This window comes from Aptenodytes forsteri, unplaced genomic scaffold (genome assembly GCF_000699145.1).
Source record: "Aptenodytes forsteri isolate BGI_AS27 unplaced genomic scaffold, ASM69914v1 Scaffold57, whole genome shotgun sequence".
In the NCBI taxonomy this organism is placed as follows: domain Eukaryota; kingdom Metazoa; phylum Chordata; class Aves; order Sphenisciformes; family Spheniscidae; genus Aptenodytes; species Aptenodytes forsteri.
The window spans coordinates 4,304,841-4,324,873 of record NW_008796220.1 but is presented as its reverse complement, the minus strand read 5'-3'; the positions used below and the strand labels follow the sequence as shown (position 1 = coordinate 4,324,873).

The following is a 20,033-nucleotide window of genomic DNA, read 5'->3' as shown; positions in this document are numbered from 1 at the left end:
TTGGGGGGGGGATGGGGTGGGTATTGGGAGTTTTTTTGGCAACCTCTGATTTTTACATGCCATTATGGATTTATCAGACAGAAGCTATGATACTTCTTTCCCTATTTTCTCATTCATTTTGAAGCTATAGCAAGAGGTCAGATAAGAAAAAAAAGTCCTAAGAACACTGAGCCAGACCATTCATACCACTTCAGTGTTTGGATGACTTAAAATCATCTGATTAATCCAAGTTTTACTCATGCATTGTCAAAGCTAATTTATACCTGTAGGAACTAAGTTTTCCACTGAATGTTTTAACTGATTTTAATGTCTTCTACTCTGTGTTACTATCCTTGAAGTCCTTAAAATATTCACATCTTTCGGACATCCCTGAACGTATCTACTTCATCATCTGTTGCCTTGTTGAAATGCAATCTGTTACCAATCAGTTTTGCTGCTTTTTAATTTTATTAAAAGAGAATGTAAAGATAGTCTTTTGTAAACATGTAATCATATTTGCAATTTTAAAAAGCAGGGAAGAAAAACAAAGAAGGAAGAAACAGAAGAGTGATGAATGGCAAGTGGCTGACGGAAAAGAGGATGAGGGAGAAATAAATAACTATGAAGGTATTTCTGTTGTACTCTGCGCCAATAAAATACTTAACATATTAGAAGTCAACAGTGACCAAGGGGTATATCTTCATGTTCTTTACTCAGTCGTCTGTAATCCCAGAGCACTAACCCATGCCAAAATGTAAATCAGGATTTACATTAGTTAGGTATTATTAAAGAGGTAACAAGAAGGCAAGGGGAAAAAAGTGCTATCCCCCATCTCAGTATTTTTTGCCTTTAAACGATGCTCCTTTTGCCATTCTGCAGAAGAAATGACAAACCATTTGGCAGTACATTTAAATAAGAATTGTAAATTGAGTTGCTATTATGATTGTAATGCCAGCCCTGTCTCCATGAACAAAGTAAACATCAGAAATGTTAAGAACATTAAGAACAATGTGTACTTTTGAAAAAACCCGCAGTATTTGACAAGGCTTGAAGATGAAGACTGCTACAGTCTTGAATTGTATATGATTTAAATATAGATGGTGGGGCATTTTTTTCCCCCTATTTGTAAGAGCTTCTAAAGGAAATTGCTCCACCTGAGACAATAGCTCAGCATAAAAATATTACCAGCACATTACAGTCAGAGGGAATTCTGACTGCACTTGCATTTTCCTTTTCACCTTTCCATTGTGTTGCTTTGGTATAAGGAAGAAATTAAACACAGGCTGGTGGGGATTTGGGTTTGGGTTTTTGGTGGTGGTGTTTGTTTGTTCTGTTGCAGGTTTGGGGGTTTTTGTTTGTTTGTTTTTCTTTTTAAACAGCATTCTTAATTATCTTCGGAGAAAGCTTGGCCCCACTGAAACCAACAGAGATACCAGTGAAATCCACTGAAAGATCACAATTTACACCCATTTCAATCAATAAAGTGATTTATCAATCAACTTTCTTACAGATAGCCTGTGAGTAATCGTTAAAGGGAATCCCATCATAGTGCCAAATGAGCAATACCATACGTCTGGGAATAATTTGAGTCAAAAAATGATTTTAAAGCTGAGCGAGAGCACCTTTCTTTCTAGAAAGATGAGCTAATTTAAGCAGTTACTTAGGACAGACTATTAGAAACGTCTCTTCTGCAAGCTTAACATGGATCCATACATAACAGAACTGCTAGGAGCTTTAACAGATACAATTAGGTGAGAGGTTTTGTTAAGATTTGTGAATGCTTCAGGTGTATTCATACCAGTTTGTCTTAAAAAACCTTCACAAAAAGAAGCAAAGCTGAAGGGGTGTCTAAAGAAATTATGGTTCCAACATATCATATGGCTGGGGTTTAAAAACCCATGATAGAAGTGAAACGTATCCAGTATTTTAGAAGACAAGACCTCACATTAATCTGCAGACTAAGAGAAGATGGCAGCCCTTTTTGCTATTACTCATCTTGATGAGATTGCACCCCAAAAATTTAGAGGACAGATATAAGCTTTAGAATATTTAAATTTGCAGTTGGGCAATAGTAAGGTATTTGCTACAATTAAGCATGTGCCTAACATGTGACTTTCACAAATACTATTTTACAAGACTTATAATACTAAATATGCAGCTATGAAGTCTTTGGCTAATTTGTGCTACAGAAAGATAAAGCCATTCAACCTAAATACACCAGAAGTCCTATAGATAGTGTTTATAGTGAAATGTGTTCAATATGTTTGGCTTATCAATAGCTGGACTGTAAAGTTTTTCTTTTTTTTTTTTTTACCTCTACAAGTTCCTAATTGAAAAGTATACTGAAAGTAACTTCTTGTTTAACAGCTAAGGAAAACAGGCATTCAAAGAAACAAAAAAGCATTTTAAATTGAAACCCAAAAATTTTAGTATCAATAACTGCAACTGAAAATTACGCTTATGAAGTTAAGAAGAGGCTATGTGTATGGCATAAAGCATTTGGATTTCCTTATAGATTGTTATCTTACCAAAATGGAGAAGGGTAGGGTAATTTCCTGACACGTAAGAAGGGAAACATGGCAAACAGGATAGGAAACAAAATCTGGAAAGAAAAGTCAAGGAGAGGAATGTCTAGAAAAAGATTCTGAACAAAAAAATTATTTTACAAAGCAGGAAAAAGAAACATTTGTAGAAGAAACAGAATCGCTTTACATGTTCAGCATACTAGTATTACAGCTTCAGTATTTTACAGTACTTTAATTCTAACCAAACAGAGAAACATTTATGCAATTTTTCAAATAAAGCTTTAAGAGGAGGTATTTCAACATGATCAATGTTTCTGAATGTTTTTGAATGTTTTTCTTTATCTGATGGCTGGGGGGCCCAATTTTGGTCTGGGTTGGGTTGTTTTTTTCCTATAGATACAGAATATTTACAGCTTTTCCTTAGGCTAAACTGAAAGTGGCTGAACCTACACCACACTTCATGGTCAAACTAAGTTGCAAAAAAATAAACCCATACTTAAAGAAATTGGTTTTCTAAAAAAATCATTCACTTCAGGATCTCAAGCTAAAGGAGGAAAAAAAGAAAAAAGAAAAAAGAGACCCTGGTAACAGAGTTGCCAACTCTAGCCATACATTTTTCCCCATGTTTTAGTATCTAGTTCTTGTAAGATTAAACAATCTTAAACTTTATATAAGGACCCAACATCTTTGGAGTTTTATATAGTATTAGCTGCTGCATGGAGTATTATGTCTTTAGCAGCAGAATGCATACAGAGACATAAGCATGAGATTCATTCTATTTTACTGGCAGGAGTTTGGACTAGACTCCTTTCACAAAAGCAGTAAAACTACAAGTGACTTACGCAGATAGTTTTAAACGAGGACAATTTCACACAACAGAGGACTTTTGAAAACTTTCCTCAAGTAGCAGCTCCTTGACACTGTCAGTGCTGCATCCCCACAGGACTGCCTGAGCCTCCTTTGCTTGCTCTGCACCGAGCAAGGACCACTGAAAAGACCTCACCCACTTGCCAGTTCCCCACTCCCACCCCCTGCGCACCTAGGTATTAAAATCTCGAATTTCTGTGAGCCTGTAAAATCTTGTGTCAGCAAACAGGAATTCATAGATTTTTATTTTTTTTAAATCTGTATTAAAATAGAGATACACACACATATATATATATATAGTATCTAATATCACAGCTACTATGTTGACACTCTGGTTATTAAAGATGTCAAGATAACTGCACCTGAAGAAAAAGTTCCATGTTTTCATGGGGAGCTTTTTCCTGGGGATAAATGATACTATGCTATACAGTAACACATCTAGCACAGTCCTGGAGATAAACATCTGAGTAGTAGGACAAGGCTTATATTTTTAAGGCAAGGTTGTGCATCGCTCTTTCATCTCTCAGCTTACTTTGGCCTGAAAGTGTTTCTTCCGTACCCTCACTCAAACTCATCCTTAAATATGCAACAGTTAAACCGCCAATTCAAAACCTTTAAAACAAGGCATATCACAGCATATGCATAGATTTTACTGGGGAATAAAAAAAGAACTTATAAATACTTTAGGGTATTTATAAGTAACACTGATAGTATTTGTAATATTTCTAGGATATTCTAATACCTACTGAAATCCATCTTTTTGTGGTTCAGAAAAATATAACTTCTGTATTAAAAAACCCAAACATACATGAACTAACCTTCCCTCATACAAAGCGTTTAACCTTAGAATCATATTTTTAAATGCCTAATGGAAAAAATCAGTACTACTCCTTTCTATTCATAAGCTGCTTCAGTTTTTTAATGCATTATTTTTATCTTGCAGGTTAATTCATTACACTTTAGGATCAACTATTCTACAACGTGAATATCATAATTGGCCTTAAAAAAAAAAATCAAGTTATACTACAATTTCAAAATGTAGTATTGCTAAAATCTCTTTGGAGATGAACAATCACATTTGAGATATGCAAGCCAAACACTGCAGGTACAATTCACTACAGCTTTTTCTGCAGTGGGTAGTCATACAATAAAAACAATTTAGAGTTTAAAAAAAAAAATGCCCAGAGCAGATGTTCTCTGCTTAAGAGGCACACAGAGGACTGAAATCAGTTGTGCTGTCAAGTCAAGGACAAAACGTAACTATATAATAGCTCAGAGAGCCTGATCATCAATGTGGGTGCTTTAACCAGTATCAAGGTTTTTACTGGACAAATTTAGATTTAAGGAGATGCCAGGTTTGGCTCAAGGTGCATTAAGCAAAGCCATAAGCATGAAATTCAAATGTACAATATAGCACGCTGGCCCAAATTTAAGGTATGATAAAAGTCATAATCTAGAATAGCTATGAACTTAATCACAGAACGCTGAGGGTAATGGTATTACTAAAAATATGCAAGTTAGCTAGAGAAGCAAAAGTTATCTGAAATGCAAGAGCAGAACAAACAGAACCAGTCAGTAAGGAAACCAATTTCATAAAAACACAAGATAAAAGTGACAGCAAAAATACATGCTTTCAAAATAGAAGAACAAACCATTACCTATGTTCCTCCCTTCCTATCATCTATTACAACACAGGGCTCATTCAACTACCTCCAAACAGCCTACTGACATCCGTTCATCGCTTGCTGACTCTTACCTTCAGCTACTTACAGCAGTTCTAAAAAAACAGACTTTCTACTGAACAGGCATAATTGCACTCTATGGCATTTCGAGTAAATTACTTAAAAAGCTTGTTCTAACCTTGTAAAATACTGCAATCCAAACAGAAAGACCCAAAAGAACTTTTTATTCTTTTCTTACCTGATTCTTTAGAGCTTTTTACCACAAGTGAATCTACCTCTACTGATTTTGGTCTAAGTGGTAATGGTTCAGAGTCTAACTTTGGTTTTGCTACTGGCTCAACTTCAGATTTTGGTCGAAGAGAAACAATTTCTCCATTAGATCTGTAGTAAGAAAAAATGACAAGACATACCTAGTCAAGAGGTTAAATAGTTTACAACTGAAACATACCAAGAATTAGAAGTAAATGGAAAAATTTCAGCAGATTTTATCATTTTCTAAAGCCTTGCTTAAAATCAAGTCTTTTGGAGAGCAATTCTACTCCTGTAAAAGCCAATTCTTCTGTTCCAGCTCTTGCAGAGTTGTCAAACATGTACAATCCCCTTGTAAAAATAATCCAAAACTTTTACTACACAGCACGTTTTGGCACTTTAAATCTAAAATATTACACTTCAGTGCAACAGAAAACAAGAAAGCTGAATGGCACCTTCAGTAATATCTCCTGAAATACTCAGAAACATACTCAGACTCCTTGACATCAAAATCTTCCTGTAAAGAAAGAAGCTGCCAAGAACAAGTTATTTCTTTCTGGATATAGAATAAAATACCTTGTATATATGGCTTTTATTCTACCATGTATTCTTTGCATGTCTGGTCACATCATCCAGGGACAAAAAAAACCCCACCAAAACAAACAAACAAAAAGAACAGATGACATTTTCCTTTACAATTCTTGCCATCATTTATGCCTGTGCTGGTTTTGGCTGGGATAGAGTTAATTTTCTTCATAATAGCTAGTATGGGGCTGTGTTTGATTTGTGCTCCCCCACCAGCGAGTAGGCTGGGGGGGCACAAGAAGATGGGAGGGGACACAGCCGGGACAGCTGACCCCAACTGACCAAAGGGATATTCCACACCAGATGACGTCATGCTCAATATAGTCAGCATAAAAATAAAGTATATAAATGGATCAGTTGTCAGCTATTTAAAATTTTCAATTACTAAAGGACCACAGTTTACTAGAGACCCCTATTTAACTGCACGTGTGTATCCCTTTATATCCATAATTATTTTCTAAGATGGGGGAGGGGAATGTGACTTGTGGTTTGAAAAAAAAAATCTGTACTTGGGAAACTCCAAAATACCAAGTGATATAACACAATTACATACTGAAAACCTAAATAGCAGTAAAGTGGCAACGGTCTAACTCTTCAGTTGGGCATCCAATGTTCCCAGGGCTGTGCAGGGTGGGATCAGAGGCAGCCCTGCCTAGATTGTCCTCTGTTGGAGTCAACCGTCGAAAGTGTGTGCCTTACCCACGCTCCCTTTCCTCACTGCCCTCCCTCCTCACTGTTTTCTCCCTTTAGATATTCTTCCTTTTGGTTCAGCTGTACAGGACCAGCTGTAAAAAAAGACAAACCTTGACAAATGTTTGCTGCCACCCTGTATCTTTGCAGGTATTTAAGGTGCAAGGTCTTTGATGTAGCAGCTGTCTGCTCCTTTATTCGTACAAGGCCAAGTGCATCATGACCTTACTTTCACATGGTTCTTTCAAGTCAACTAAACATCCCCAAGGGACAGTTACCCATCAGCAGTTTATTTACAGTTTCGGGTAAGGAGCTAGCAAATGCTTTGATGGAGACAGAAAGGGAAACTGTGGGGGGGGATCGTACTGATGTAAAATTAGTCTTAGTGAAACACCACAAATAATTGTTTCAAACTCATGAAAAAACTTTTTTTTTAAAAGTGGATCTGAAAGAAATAGTGAGCGATTACTTGCTATTACCATCCCTATTTGTCCAGTAACTCAACTGAGAATACTCAGGACAGAGTATAAAGACTGGGTGTGGTTCTGTAACAAGTGCTTTCTTCCCCAGAAGAGCACATGAGCAACACTGAGTACCTTTAGCACAGGTACTAACTGTGCTCAACTCTTCCTTTCCATCTATCTTATTCTATATAAAGCGCTGAAACATTGCACACTGATGCAGCTCAAATCTTCAGGTTTTTTCCAACACAATAATAATTGTCAAATGCCACGTCCACAGCTTCTTTTACACCATACTGCTACTGTAGCTACAACTTCTTCATTATGGGGCAGGCTTAAAGCAAAGCAACCCACAGATTTGTAACTTGATCTGCCCCATGCTTAGTTATGCTGTAATATTTACTCTGAGATGGATTCAATGTCTCAAAGAATTAGAAAGTTCTAAGTTCACATTGATAAAGACTTGGAGAACCAAGATACTGGTAAGTGTAGGGCAAAACTTATCCTTGCATCCTTTTCACCCTTAAAACATACATTTCTTCCCACCTCATCCATGAAGGAAGATCGAACAACAAACCAAATAAAATATACTTGGTGTATATGATTTAAGTTATACTGACTTGGATACAGATGATGGCAAAACAGGTTTATCTGGACGTTTTGGGTGCAGAAGCCCTGCTCTCAGTAAGCTGTTAGTCTTGCTTGGAGGAATAGGCTTCTTGGGTGGTACTTGAGGAGCCTGTGGCTTCAAAGGCTTCTGATCCAAAGCTCCTTTTTCATCTGACAAAATAAGTCACCATAACATTTTAAAAACCCCTGTTGTCTAGAATTCTTAAAATGCTAATCAATTAGAAAGCAACTGCTGTCAGAAATACTTTCTTTGAAGATTAGATAAAAGTGAAAAATAGATATGCAAGTGTCTTAAGTGATACCTTATCAAAACACACAAACTACTTACCTGAACTTACAAAACATGTTAAAGTAAGCAAAATGTCCTTCTACTGACATGAAACAGTAGTAAGAAATTATGGATTCACATTATTGCACTGCAAATGACAGCTAAGAACCAAGAATCTCTCCGTACTGCTACTGCTTTCTCTTTTCTACGAATTCACCTGATCTCCTCTTAAAAAGGTAGGGTTTGGGTTTTTTATTTTGTTGTAACTAGACTTCTTCCATACACAAAAGCAGCATAACTTATCTATGGGAAAAAAGAGAGGAAACACAAAAGCAGCATAACTTATCTATGGAGAAAAGGGAGGAAAATGAGTATTTACCTGAGTAACTGAATTTATTTTAGATAAAGTCTACCTTCCTACAAATTCAAGATACAAATTAAGTACGGATAATCAAACAACAAAAAAAAAAATTGTTCAATGCGTACATGACTTAATTGAATATGGTCCAGAGGAGCTGACATATAACATATGGGACACCGAAGAATTCAAGCTGCTTCACAAATGTTAGTTGAATAGTCTTCAACCCATGTTCCCTAATCACACCCTGTGAGATATCCAGAGCATGCCTTCTACTTTTCTGTGTAAAACTATGCTACAGCTAAGTCAGGCATGCATAAAGCACTGAGGATTTAAAAGATTGTTGTTAGGTTACAGTAAGGAGTTACAGTCCTTTACAATTACTGCCCTTACAGGGCAGTAAATCAGTAAACTGGGATGGAGAGGCTGACCTTCAGCTTTGATTCTCTCCATCCTCCCCTCCTATGACTTTGCTTTTAACCAAGTATTGGTCTAATGTAAAATGTTTACATATGCTATGGATTTGGGGGTAGGGTTGGAAATTTGCTTCAGCTCCATCCCAGCTAAGTGCCTGAGCTGCCAGGTCTATGACTGACTTCCTTTGGACAAGTCCTGCAGCCACTGAGTGTCAGCCCTCCAACCATAAAATGGGAAAACACCGATATTCTTTCAGAGGAGTACTTGGAAGTAAACAGATCATAGAGATACTTCTGCAAAAAAGCATTATCCAGGGCAGAATTATCTTCTTTCTTTGGGACATTTGAACGTTAGGAGGAGATAGGATCATAGAGATACTTCTGCAAAAAAGCATTACCCAGGGCAGAATTATCTTCCTTCTTTGGGACATTTGAACATTAGGAGGAGATATGAACAAAAAATCTAAACTGGTTGGCACCTCCTTCCAGTCTCTCTTAGTATTGAGTGAAAAAAATTAAAATACTGAAGTAGTGAAAGGATTTTGCCACACGGTGGTGCCGACTGTCCTGTGTAAAACAGCCTGTTAACAGTGCTAGCCACTTCTGCCTACTGATCCTATATGCAAAATTTAAATTTTAAAAGCCCAATAGCAGTTAGTATTACTGAAGATCAATTAGCTTTATTTTAGCTATGCTGAACACAAGTTGAGAATTACTCTTTTTGTTTTTAAGAATAAGTGAGTTCACGAACAGGGCAAAAAAAATGCTGTCATCAGATTGTATCCTGAATTATCATCTGTCAGTTTTCCCTTCAATTACTCCCACTCAAAATCTGAATATAAAAACAGTCCACAGCTAAGTGGAAAAAGTTAATACCAAAGGTCAAGATTCACCGTGACACCACAGAAACCAGACAATTCTGCTGGACAAAGCGGCATGCCTCATTTAGATTTTGTTCCGCAATGAAAAAGATAAGGCTTGGCTAAAAATGAGCAGTTTAGTAATGGAAATAAAAATACTAATCTGAAGACATTTACGCTGGACAAAAATTTCTAGATGATACCACCAAGTGTCCTTCACTATAAATACAGAAATACTTATAGGAGTATTGCTTTTAATTTTTGATCAATTTTTGATTGCAGTTAAAGGCAGATTTGTTAGTCTCCCAATAGGCATAAAAAATATTACATGGTTTGATAGCTTGTGATTAGAGCTGCTCAATTAATTTTATTTTGAAAACTTATTACAGTACAATTTCATACTTAATGAATTTAATCACTAGTATCAACATGGTTATTTTTCCACAAGTAAAACTGCACTGATAAATGGGCATTTCTTCTAGTAAAACACTACTGCTATCTCAATAAGTATTTTAAGACCTGACCTTCAACTGAATACAAGACAAACTTTTCCTCCATCATTTCCTGTACCACAGTAAAGGACGGTTCTCTACCTTACTTAATTTTTCAGAAGCTTTCATATTCCTGAGCATTTTGGATGGTGTCACTCTATTTTTTTTCCTATATTCCTCCACGAATAGTTGAACTCAACTATGTAAAGGTCAAGACCATAGTACAAACAGAACCAGTCTAGAATTAAACTTACTTCAGTTTAAATAAACTTAAACTTATAAAGAGCCAAGTGATCAAAATTTCTAGAATCATACAGCTGATCTCAATTCACACCTGAAGATACTGTTCCAACAGATAAAGATAACTTGTTTGCTCACATGCAGAGGAAACAGCTGATTTTAACAAGTATTCTTCATATGAAACACCTGAGAACGTGCTTTGTTTAAAACGTGAGTTATAAAAACTGCCCAAGGAAGCCAAGAAACCCATCGAGCAGGCTTACTTGTCAAAATGCTGTTTAGCCAATGGTCAGCCATAGTTCACGATTCACAGAATAGAGTATGTTTTTGTAATATGGTTAAGCTGCAGTAACGTCAGAATTTCTTCTTTAAGACCCAACCAGCATGTTTGTTTAAGCTTCTGACTTTTAAACACAATTAAAACAGTTTAACAGTTTGATTTGGCAAGTTTTTCAAATATGAAAAGAAGCCTTTTAGAAATGTGTTTGGGTGATAATAGTAGCTTTTCTTCTGAAAAAAAGGTGTCCTTTACATTTTAAGAAAAGTGGTAAACACCTCCACATTTTGTGGAACTGGAAAACATGGAATATGGCAAGAATTAACAGGACAAGGAATCTCAATTTCTGAGCATTGTGACCGTAACATCTGTCTAAGGCGTGTTGTAACTGTTCCATGTATTTCTTTCAAAAATATTTTCCATCAGAGACTGATTTTGGCCAAAACATTCAGAAGCAGCAGCAAACATTTTCATTTCTAATAACGTACTATTGCTATTCAAAACTGCAGTCACTATCACAGAACTATATTTAAATGAATTCAGTAGTAACTATGTTATTACGCAGTGCAATCAACATTTTTCAGAATGTCATGTAATAACAAGAAATACACATTTCATGAAAGCGTAGTTGCTCTTCTAATCAATCTAAACGCATTTCCGTAACATCACAGACACGACAACTTCAGTAGATGGTATCAAGAGAACCTGTATGACGTCTTCCAAACAGGCACCTATTGCGCCCGGCCGTCCAGCCAGTTTTTGACCCAGCGCAGAGTCCACCTGTCTAAGCCATAACATCTGTCTAAGGCGTGTTGTAACTGTTCCATGTATTTCTTTCAAAAATATTTTCCATCAGAGACTGATTTTGGCCAAAACATTCAGAAGCAGCAGCAAACATTTTCATTTCTAATAACGTACTATTGCTATTCAAAACTGCAGTCACTATCACAGAACTATATTTAAATGAATTCAGTAGTAACTATGTTATTACGCAGTGCAATCAACATTTTTCAGAATGTCATGTAATAACAAGAAATACACATTTCATGAAAGCGTAGTTGCTCTTCTAATCAATCTAAACGCATTTCCGTAACATCACAGACACGACAACTTCAGTAGATGGTATCAAGAGAACCTGTATGACGTCTTCCAAACAGGCACCTATTGCACAGAGCAGCCAAGCTAAAAATTGTAACTCATTTACGTAGTCTGAAATTCACTATGGAGAAAACTGGTCTCACCTTTTTCTTCAGGCCTCAAAGAAGGGAATTTCTTCTCTCCAGTTGGCAATTCAGGCTTAGGAGCTGAATGCAAAAACAAACCATAGACATTTCTCAAAGAGCTTTAATTATCTTAGTTACTAGCTAAAAATATGACATACACGAATTTGTGTTATATTTTCTCCTTTGCAAGGAGTGTAATACCATTTATAAACACTCTTTTGAGTCCAGCAAACTGTAGGCCTGCATTAAAATGTTTCCAAAAGTAGGCTCCATCATAATTTTGAAAAATATATAGCAGCAGCATAATACATAAAGCATAAAAAGTAACCTCAAACTGTGACTACGGGTGGCTGTGTTACTAGGAAATAGAAAGCTACTTCTGAATTTTCTTTTGAAGTTATGCATTCCTTCTGAAACTTAGTATTTCCTCAGACACGTACCACCATACATATATTACGTACCTGGAGTTTTAACTGGAGGTGGAGGTTTCTTTGGCTTCTGCAAAATGCAAAACAAACAAAAAGTCAAATAAATAAACAAACAGATATTCTCTATCGAAGACAGCCTTGTTTCTGTTTTGTTTTGCATACTGTAATGTCTAGCTTGTTTACTAGCTGATTTCAAAGTATTTCACAAAGGAGGCAATCAATTCACAGACAGGAAACACAGAGAACTGGAGTAATTCCTCTGATATCTCCCAGACAACCAGTTGCAAAAACAGGAACAAAATGCAGGTTTCTTCAAATCTCAGATCAGTGCTTCAGCAACATGCATAAGCAGCAGAGGTACAAAGAACTAAAAATTAAGAACTACATCTTTTCTAGCCAAAAAATTGCTCTGTTCACACCCATTTTAATTTCAATATGTAAACCTCAATCTGGGTTAGTACAATGCAAGTTTAAAGGAGTAATCAGGTAAATTTTTGAACCAAAAATGGTCACTTTCACCGAAAAAAAAAAAGGTTCGAAATTAAATATTGAAAGAACTACTTCAATTAATTGTTGCTAAATTACAACAGTGTAAGACAAAAAAATAGCAGCATTTGCAACATAAACACACGAAAAACATTGGTTTGAGCTTCCTTATCACTGTATATTTAAGTAAGGAAAGGTGCACAAACTACTCTAGCCATTCAAAATTTTCGAAGTATTATGGTGCCACAGTACTGTACATTGAAAATAACTCTATTTTAAAATGCAGTCACTAATCACTTTCCTTAAACTGGTAAAGTTGAATTTGATTCTCTCTCCTGCTGAAGGAGAACTGGCACCTCTGAGGACAGACACCTCCAGCCACCTCATCCTCAGAATCTGATTCATGAAAATGCTCTAGAAGGGGTATCTTTGTGGTTGTACTAAGGACAAGACTCACTAATAAAACGATCACAAAAGCCTACAAAAGCACTTGTTCTTTACACAAACACTGCTGAAACCGTATGGGCTCAGTCTAATACAGCCCCTCCAAAAATGCCTTGTAGTGGGTATTTTTGAAACAGTTGCTATGGATGGATTTCACTTCTGTGCCCCTATCACTATTGAATAAGCTCTTCTTAATGCAGAAAGATTTTATTCTGACAAGTGAAATGTAATTAAGCAAGCATGAAAACCCATATTAAATTTCTTTCTCTAGTTCCAGAGAACACAAAAGCTACTGAACTTAAATAACAAGACCGTATTTTCCTTCTTTCCCACAAAATCAAATACATTATCCAGCTGTGCAGCACTGCTGCCTGTATCAAAAACAATTACACTGAAAGTTCAACATCAACTTGCCATGATACGATTTTGATGTGTTTTTATTAAGTCACTATCAAATAGCTGATTACAATAATCAGCCATCCAATACCTTGAACTTCGAAGCTGCTCAGGGCAAGGTGAATCCCTGTACTGAGACACACTACACAAAGCAGAATAAAGGAAGGTCTGTCTGCAGGAAACATTGTTTATGGTAAAAGAATAATTTTTTTCCCCCCTCTCTCACAGGAGCAATTCTGTATTGCAAAACAGCGATACTACCCACCCACCCCTCAAACCAAGTCAGCCATATGCTACAGCATTTATGCCATCCTTGCAAAGCTGAGAATCAATTTGAAAAGAAAATCCTGACTTGGAGTAACTAGACTTTCTGTGTACGTTAGGTAACTGAGGCTAATGCTAAGTTAATAACTATCTGTCAGGTTGTATCTAGCAATCCTCTGTGAGCGTCTCCAATTCCAGACCAAATGGCACTAAATTACTATGAAACTCAAACTCTGTTCTGCTGAGATACAGGCTTCAACGTTTAGATGTCCTGAACTGGAGCTGAATCCGTCCCATCTGGGGATGACGTACATTTGTGAATTAACACAACCATCTTTACTACACAAACTTGTCAGAACCAAAACATCACACTAATCTCAACAAAAAAAAAATTATAAAATAAGAACCAAAATTACCAGACCAAGGACTAGAAATTCATGTTTTCATGTGGTACAAGTTAGCACATGAGATGGTGGAAAAAAAGTATTTCTAGATCCCACCCAAAGATTATCCTTCACGCACTGCAACCTACTGGCAAGTCTTCACATGGAAAAATCCCAGTCAGTCCCACAGGGGTCATTCAGCATTTTGCAGTTATAGTTACTTACAGGACTACCTATGGAAGAGACCGACTGCTTATCTCCTTCCAAAACAGTAAGGGATTAATTCAGTAGTCAGTTACACATACCACCATGTTATCAGAGCTATATCCTTTTCTATATGACCTAATCATCCTCATTAATTACAGTTAATCTCGAAAAGCATGCCTCAGTTTAACATTTAAGGAGAAGTTTAAACACAAACATCAACCTTTAAATCTTTCTTCTTTGATATAGCCAATTCAAGATAAAGTTAAAAACTGCCACAACTGTAATAATATTTTAAGCAGCAGAATGTGCTGTGAAGTCTTTTATTCCTTGCATTTCCATCAATACTTTTTTGTGCTACTGAACGATACACGTAAGAACTTACAGGGAAGTCTTTATCAGACTCTTGTATTTGAATAGCAAAGTTATCTGGGAAGACTCCTTCTTTACCATTGAGTTCTCCTTTCCACCAGCCTGGCTCTCCAGTGTCCTAAAATAAACAGGAATATTTCAATCAATATTTACTTCTTCCCCAGAAGAGATACAGTTGCACGAACAACGTTTTTGCTTTTACCCACAATATAAAAATAATCGTTTGTTTGAAATATCGTGTTTATAAGAGGAATACTTTGGCCACCTTAACAAGGGGAAACAGCTACAGATCAGATTTGGTCACTTTTTGTTTTTCTGAAAAGCAGAATGAAATGATATTATATCATATGTAAGATAAGGGTATAAGGATAAGATCTGCAAAGGGAAGGAAAGGACATAAACCCAGTTATGACCCAATGCACAATATTCAGTATTCGCAACTTCCTTGACTGGCAACTTATTCGGTAAATACTTCAAGTGTCATTGGAGTAACACAATTCTACTAAATAAAAGTGATTCTGATGTGATTGATCAGGTCCATCGGTCTGAAAAGGATGAAGAAGCGATAGGATGTACCCTACTGAGGAAAAAAATCACCACGTTGAGACATAAGGAAAAAAAAAGGAGAATTAATTCAGTGGCACAGAAATCCATTACATGATCTTACTGGATCAAGGCCTTAGTTTATCCATAACAGAAAGTACGACATTATTCGAATATTTTTAGCAGCATAAATAACAGCTTTCCTCTGTGCCTCAGATGCAAACTACTGCAGATGTCGCTCCTGCATACAAGCCCAAGTGGATTACTGCTGATATGTGCCACTGTTAGCAGCACCAAGTAGTTCATCCCAAAGTTCAGTCCACAGCAAGGACAATTCAACACTAAGTTCAGCTGAGACATTGAACAGGTAAAGGAGAGCGGGAAAAATAAAATATGAAATAAAATAATTTAACAAAAAAAAATCCCACCCCACATTAAACTAAAGGAGGAATCGGCAGGAAAAAGACCTGAATGGATGATTAGTGATGAAAGTAAAAGTTTGCTGAAGTTTTCTTTCATTTCTCCCTCCCTCACCCTTTCAATTAAGTACTGTAGAGTCCAATTTCTGAACAGCGTGCAGCCATGAATGGGATAAGGCATCCATTGCTAAACTTCATTTAGAGAGTGCTGAGGCATGATAGCAAGTCAGAGACAACTCCTTGGAAAACGATCATATGCAGAACAAACAGAGAAGAAATGGCTGAGGGGGACAGGCTTTACACAAAGTGAATGTGCTAGAAGAAAATACCTTAACACTTGCAAGATCAAAACCCTGGACTGAGTCAGCCACCTGACAGTTAAATTAATGTACTCAAACTTCAGAAGATGGTTTTGGAGGGAGAGCTCTGCTCTGGATAACCCTTCTTCGCTCCAGTTTGGACCAGGGTATGCTTTGGGTAAATGAGTTTAAAAAGAACAGAGAGGCAAGAGATACAGTGAAGATAATCCCCTGGGCCAAGGGCTGTCGTGTTTCAAAATGTGCCTTCCATAACTATTCTTTTCCACTGTAATTACTGTCAATAATACTGATATCAATTTTCTTGTTAAGAAAAGCAGCAATCTTTTCCATAAACTAAAATCCTCCTAAAGAAACAAAGTGTTACTTTTCTTCCACAACTGTGTGAAAGCTGGGGGGGGGGGGGGGGGGGGGTGTTTCCTTTCCACTTTTTTTAGGCAAGTTGTTATTCCTTAATATAGCAGCATCTAAACAGTAACTAGCAAAAGACTGCAGAGTACTGCAGGAAAATTAAGTATGGGTAGGTTCATTGCCTGTTAAAAACCATCTCTGTAACAAGATGACCTTTCAAAAAGGTGTTTTCAACATTCAACACAAATAGAAATATTCAACTAAATAATCATCTTTCTCTAAATAACCAGACCGTATCATTAACTTCGGTATGGTTATTCTGAAATAGCAAGTGTCTCTAACACCTGGACTTCATTCTCCTACTGAAAACATTTGCTAGTTTTTTTTTCATAATACCTAGATCAAAATCAGTCAGTACAGATCTTAATTTCTCTCCTTTTGACACAATAATACTTTCCAACCACCACCTCTAGGTCAGCCTGATATATCACCAGAGAAGAAGTACAAGTTCTGAAGGTAAAAGGGCTATTTGCAATGTTTTTCCAATTTCCTCACTGAAAAGGCATTTGGTACTGGGTGTATACTGATCCGACTGGCCTTTGAGGAGTCTAAGATAACTTCCCACTCTGGAACAATCTTTAAGGACATCTGTATCTCCACCAAGCAAAGAAGCCAAGATTTGACCCTCACATGAGACAAATCAGTCTACGGGAATATCCACTCCAACAGACTCTCCCGCTTTTACATTTTACATGTTACCTACCTGTACAAACCCACAAAAGCTATATAAACGGTTAAAGCAGACCAAACATCTTACCTTACTGATTATTTGAATGATCTCGCCTTCTTTAAAGCTGAGTTCATCATTTGAGCCTTCACAGGAAAATATTGTCCTGCAATATTCCTTGGCTGAAACAAAGCAGCACAATTACTACACTTGCATACCATGGGTAGTAACATACATAATACCAACTCACTTGTGCTGTCTGAAAGGAGAGCTCAGAGATTATCACTATAAACATACTTCCCTTCTAGGCTAGCCATCTGAGACTGCTTTGCAAATGTTCACCATGTCATTCATATCACAAGAAAAATAAGATTATACATTTACAGAGCAATGGAGATAAATCTTTGTGAAGTCAGTAGTTTAAGCTCCAAAACATTTTTTTCCACAACAGCAACGTAATTCAAGTACTCTGACTTCTGAGGGAGAAAAGAGGAGCCTACTCAATTGTAACAGCCTATCTAACCCTCCCTGTATATATTATATAAGAATATATGTATTATATATACAATATAATATTTAATATATTATATAATTATATATTCAATTTTGAGCTACTTTAGACAAAAATGGTTTCAAGCTTTCCATTGAGAGTTTATATGATATTTTCTCAAAATTGATCTAAATTTCAAATTTGCAATCCTAATTAAATACATGCAATTGTTTCAAAGTGACATCCTTTAACAACACGTACGATTACAGAAACTTCAAATACCCAAGCAGCACATTTGCTGAAAGTCTGCAGTGAAATCAACTAACTGAAGCAAAGGAATTCCTTGACTAAGCACCTGAAACCTGAGCTCATCTGCGTGATCAACTTAGTCACAGCCTCCTCTGCAAAAAGTAGAAAGAATAAATTCCTTTCTTTCCACTTGGTACAGTTCAATAACTAATCCATTTAAAATTGTGATAACGATTTCAGGTAAATAAGCAGGAGGATTTGTTTTCCTTTCCCACGCTAGAACAAAAACAACGTAAGGCAGGCCAAAGTACATTAATACAGAAGTCTTGACTGCAAAGCATTTTTTGCACCTTTTTTAACCCCAGCACATTTAAAATTATTTAGCTGATAAAAAGGCTGGATTTCTGACAGATTAAGGAAGAAGCAGCAAACAAAATGGACTCTAATGTGCTGCCATAACCTGTCGGGTATTTGGCACTGACACAACGCACAAGTGAGCAGCTGCATTAACCCTCAGTTATCTGACAGCACAACATCAAGGCATCATTAGGATCGTCTGCAAGTCAACTTGTTAATGACTGCCTTTTGCTGGATGGTAAGAAAGTAAATGAGTGAGTTGCATTTGAACCTTTTTGTTGTTGTTGTATTTTGTTTAATCAAGATATAAATCTGTATTTAAAAGAATGCACAAATTGTATTCTTAAATTAAAAAAGAAAAAAATCTACCTTGGTCAGTGCCAACCACTGTTAAAATGCAAAAGTATGCCAAGCTTAAGAGATAGACATATATAGATACATAACCGCATGAGTAATCCTAGGTACAAGAACTTGCATTATTTTACTGCCTTATCTAGTGATCAAAAATGCTCAACTATAGACTGACTATATTGTGGTTTGTGAAGAACTACAGAAACATAAGCAGAACCATGTCAAAGAGATGAATGTTTAAATCGAGGTCAAAAAAAAAAAGAAAAATCACACTGACTAAAAAGAAAAATCTAACAGGTACACTACAAATATCTATCAAATTCAGGGATTTTATTCATTAGTAATTAATAAGTGTAACACAAGTGTAATACATTTCTATACATTCTGATTCTGTAAAAATACATGCATTTCCTTACTGCCTGGGGATTTGGCCAGTACAGCTGAACTATGCGGTCCTCCTCCTCCTCCTCTTCCAAGCGCTTCTCCCGTCCTCACATGCACCAAGTCCCACAACAGACAGAAAACCGTGCCAGAAAGGGAACCTTTCACTCTGCTCCAGCTGCCAGGAAGGCTGGAGACAGGGAGCCCAGCACCCTGCAGACTGCCAAGGTCCCTGTATGTGCCAGGCTGCGAACCCCAGCAGTCAGCACCACCCTAGAAACCCAGCCACCTACGTTAAGAGTATGTACAATTTGCCACTTCGGCATCTTATTTTGTGAGCCTGATATTCTGCCAGTAGTTAAGACGAGGAAAGAGTCCAGTTTAACTTTCCAGCATTTAAATCTAAGATGGTATTTACAAAACAGTAAATCTGAACTTCAGTAAATACTTTTAGTAAAAGGTAGTTTAAAACTGAATCTTTTCCAAAGACTCAGGACTAACAATACAGCAGCAGGAATCACAGATGATGTAGTCTAACATAACGGGGGGAAAGGGGTCAAATTGTGATTATTTTATTTTTTAAACAAAATATTTTTACATACTTGCACCAGAGGCCAAAACAAGCTTCCCAGAAATAGCAGAGCCACACCACAAAATAAGCCACACTAGTCTAAACATTTTAGAGATCTCTGCTTGTTTACTAACATATTGAACACAGTTTATTTTAAACTTGCTCTCTCAAAACTGAGGATGATATACATAAACTGTAATATGGTCTATATTAAAATAAAACACTAAGGAAGAAAACAAGCTTTCTTCCAAAGGTTGTAAGATGTTCTTAAATGGTGTCTATAGGTATTATCTACTGATGTTCTACAGCATCTATTACTACCATATTTGAGCTCTTCTCTGATGTGTTCATTTCTCTGGGGAGCAGAGACTCAGCACGACTACTGGATTAGTCCAATTTCTATGCTTTTAGTATGAGATGCACCTGAAATTATGAAAAGAGCTACATACCGAATAGTCTGAGTGTTCAGTACTGAATGTTCAGATTTTTTAGGCAGACT

At 36.6% G+C, this 20,033-nt stretch overlaps 1 protein-coding gene across 1 annotated transcript in view; it reads right to left on the bottom strand.

The window, feature by feature from the left end:
- Positions 1–20,033, bottom strand: part of CD2AP (CD2 associated protein) — a 135,764-nt gene that overhangs the window by 7,545 nt on the left and 108,186 nt on the right. Inside the window, exons 8-13 of the mRNA XM_009289011.1 lie at positions 17,226–17,317; positions 14,792–14,896; positions 12,263–12,299; positions 11,820–11,882; positions 7,659–7,818; positions 5,292–5,434 (exon numbers count right to left, since the gene is read on the bottom strand). Of these exons, the coding sequence (XP_009287286.1) occupies positions 5,292–5,434; positions 7,659–7,818; positions 11,820–11,882; positions 12,263–12,299; positions 14,792–14,896; positions 17,226–17,317 (600 nt within the window). The remainder of the gene's footprint in view (positions 1–5,291; positions 5,435–7,658; positions 7,819–11,819; positions 11,883–12,262; positions 12,300–14,791; positions 14,897–17,225; positions 17,318–20,033) is intronic.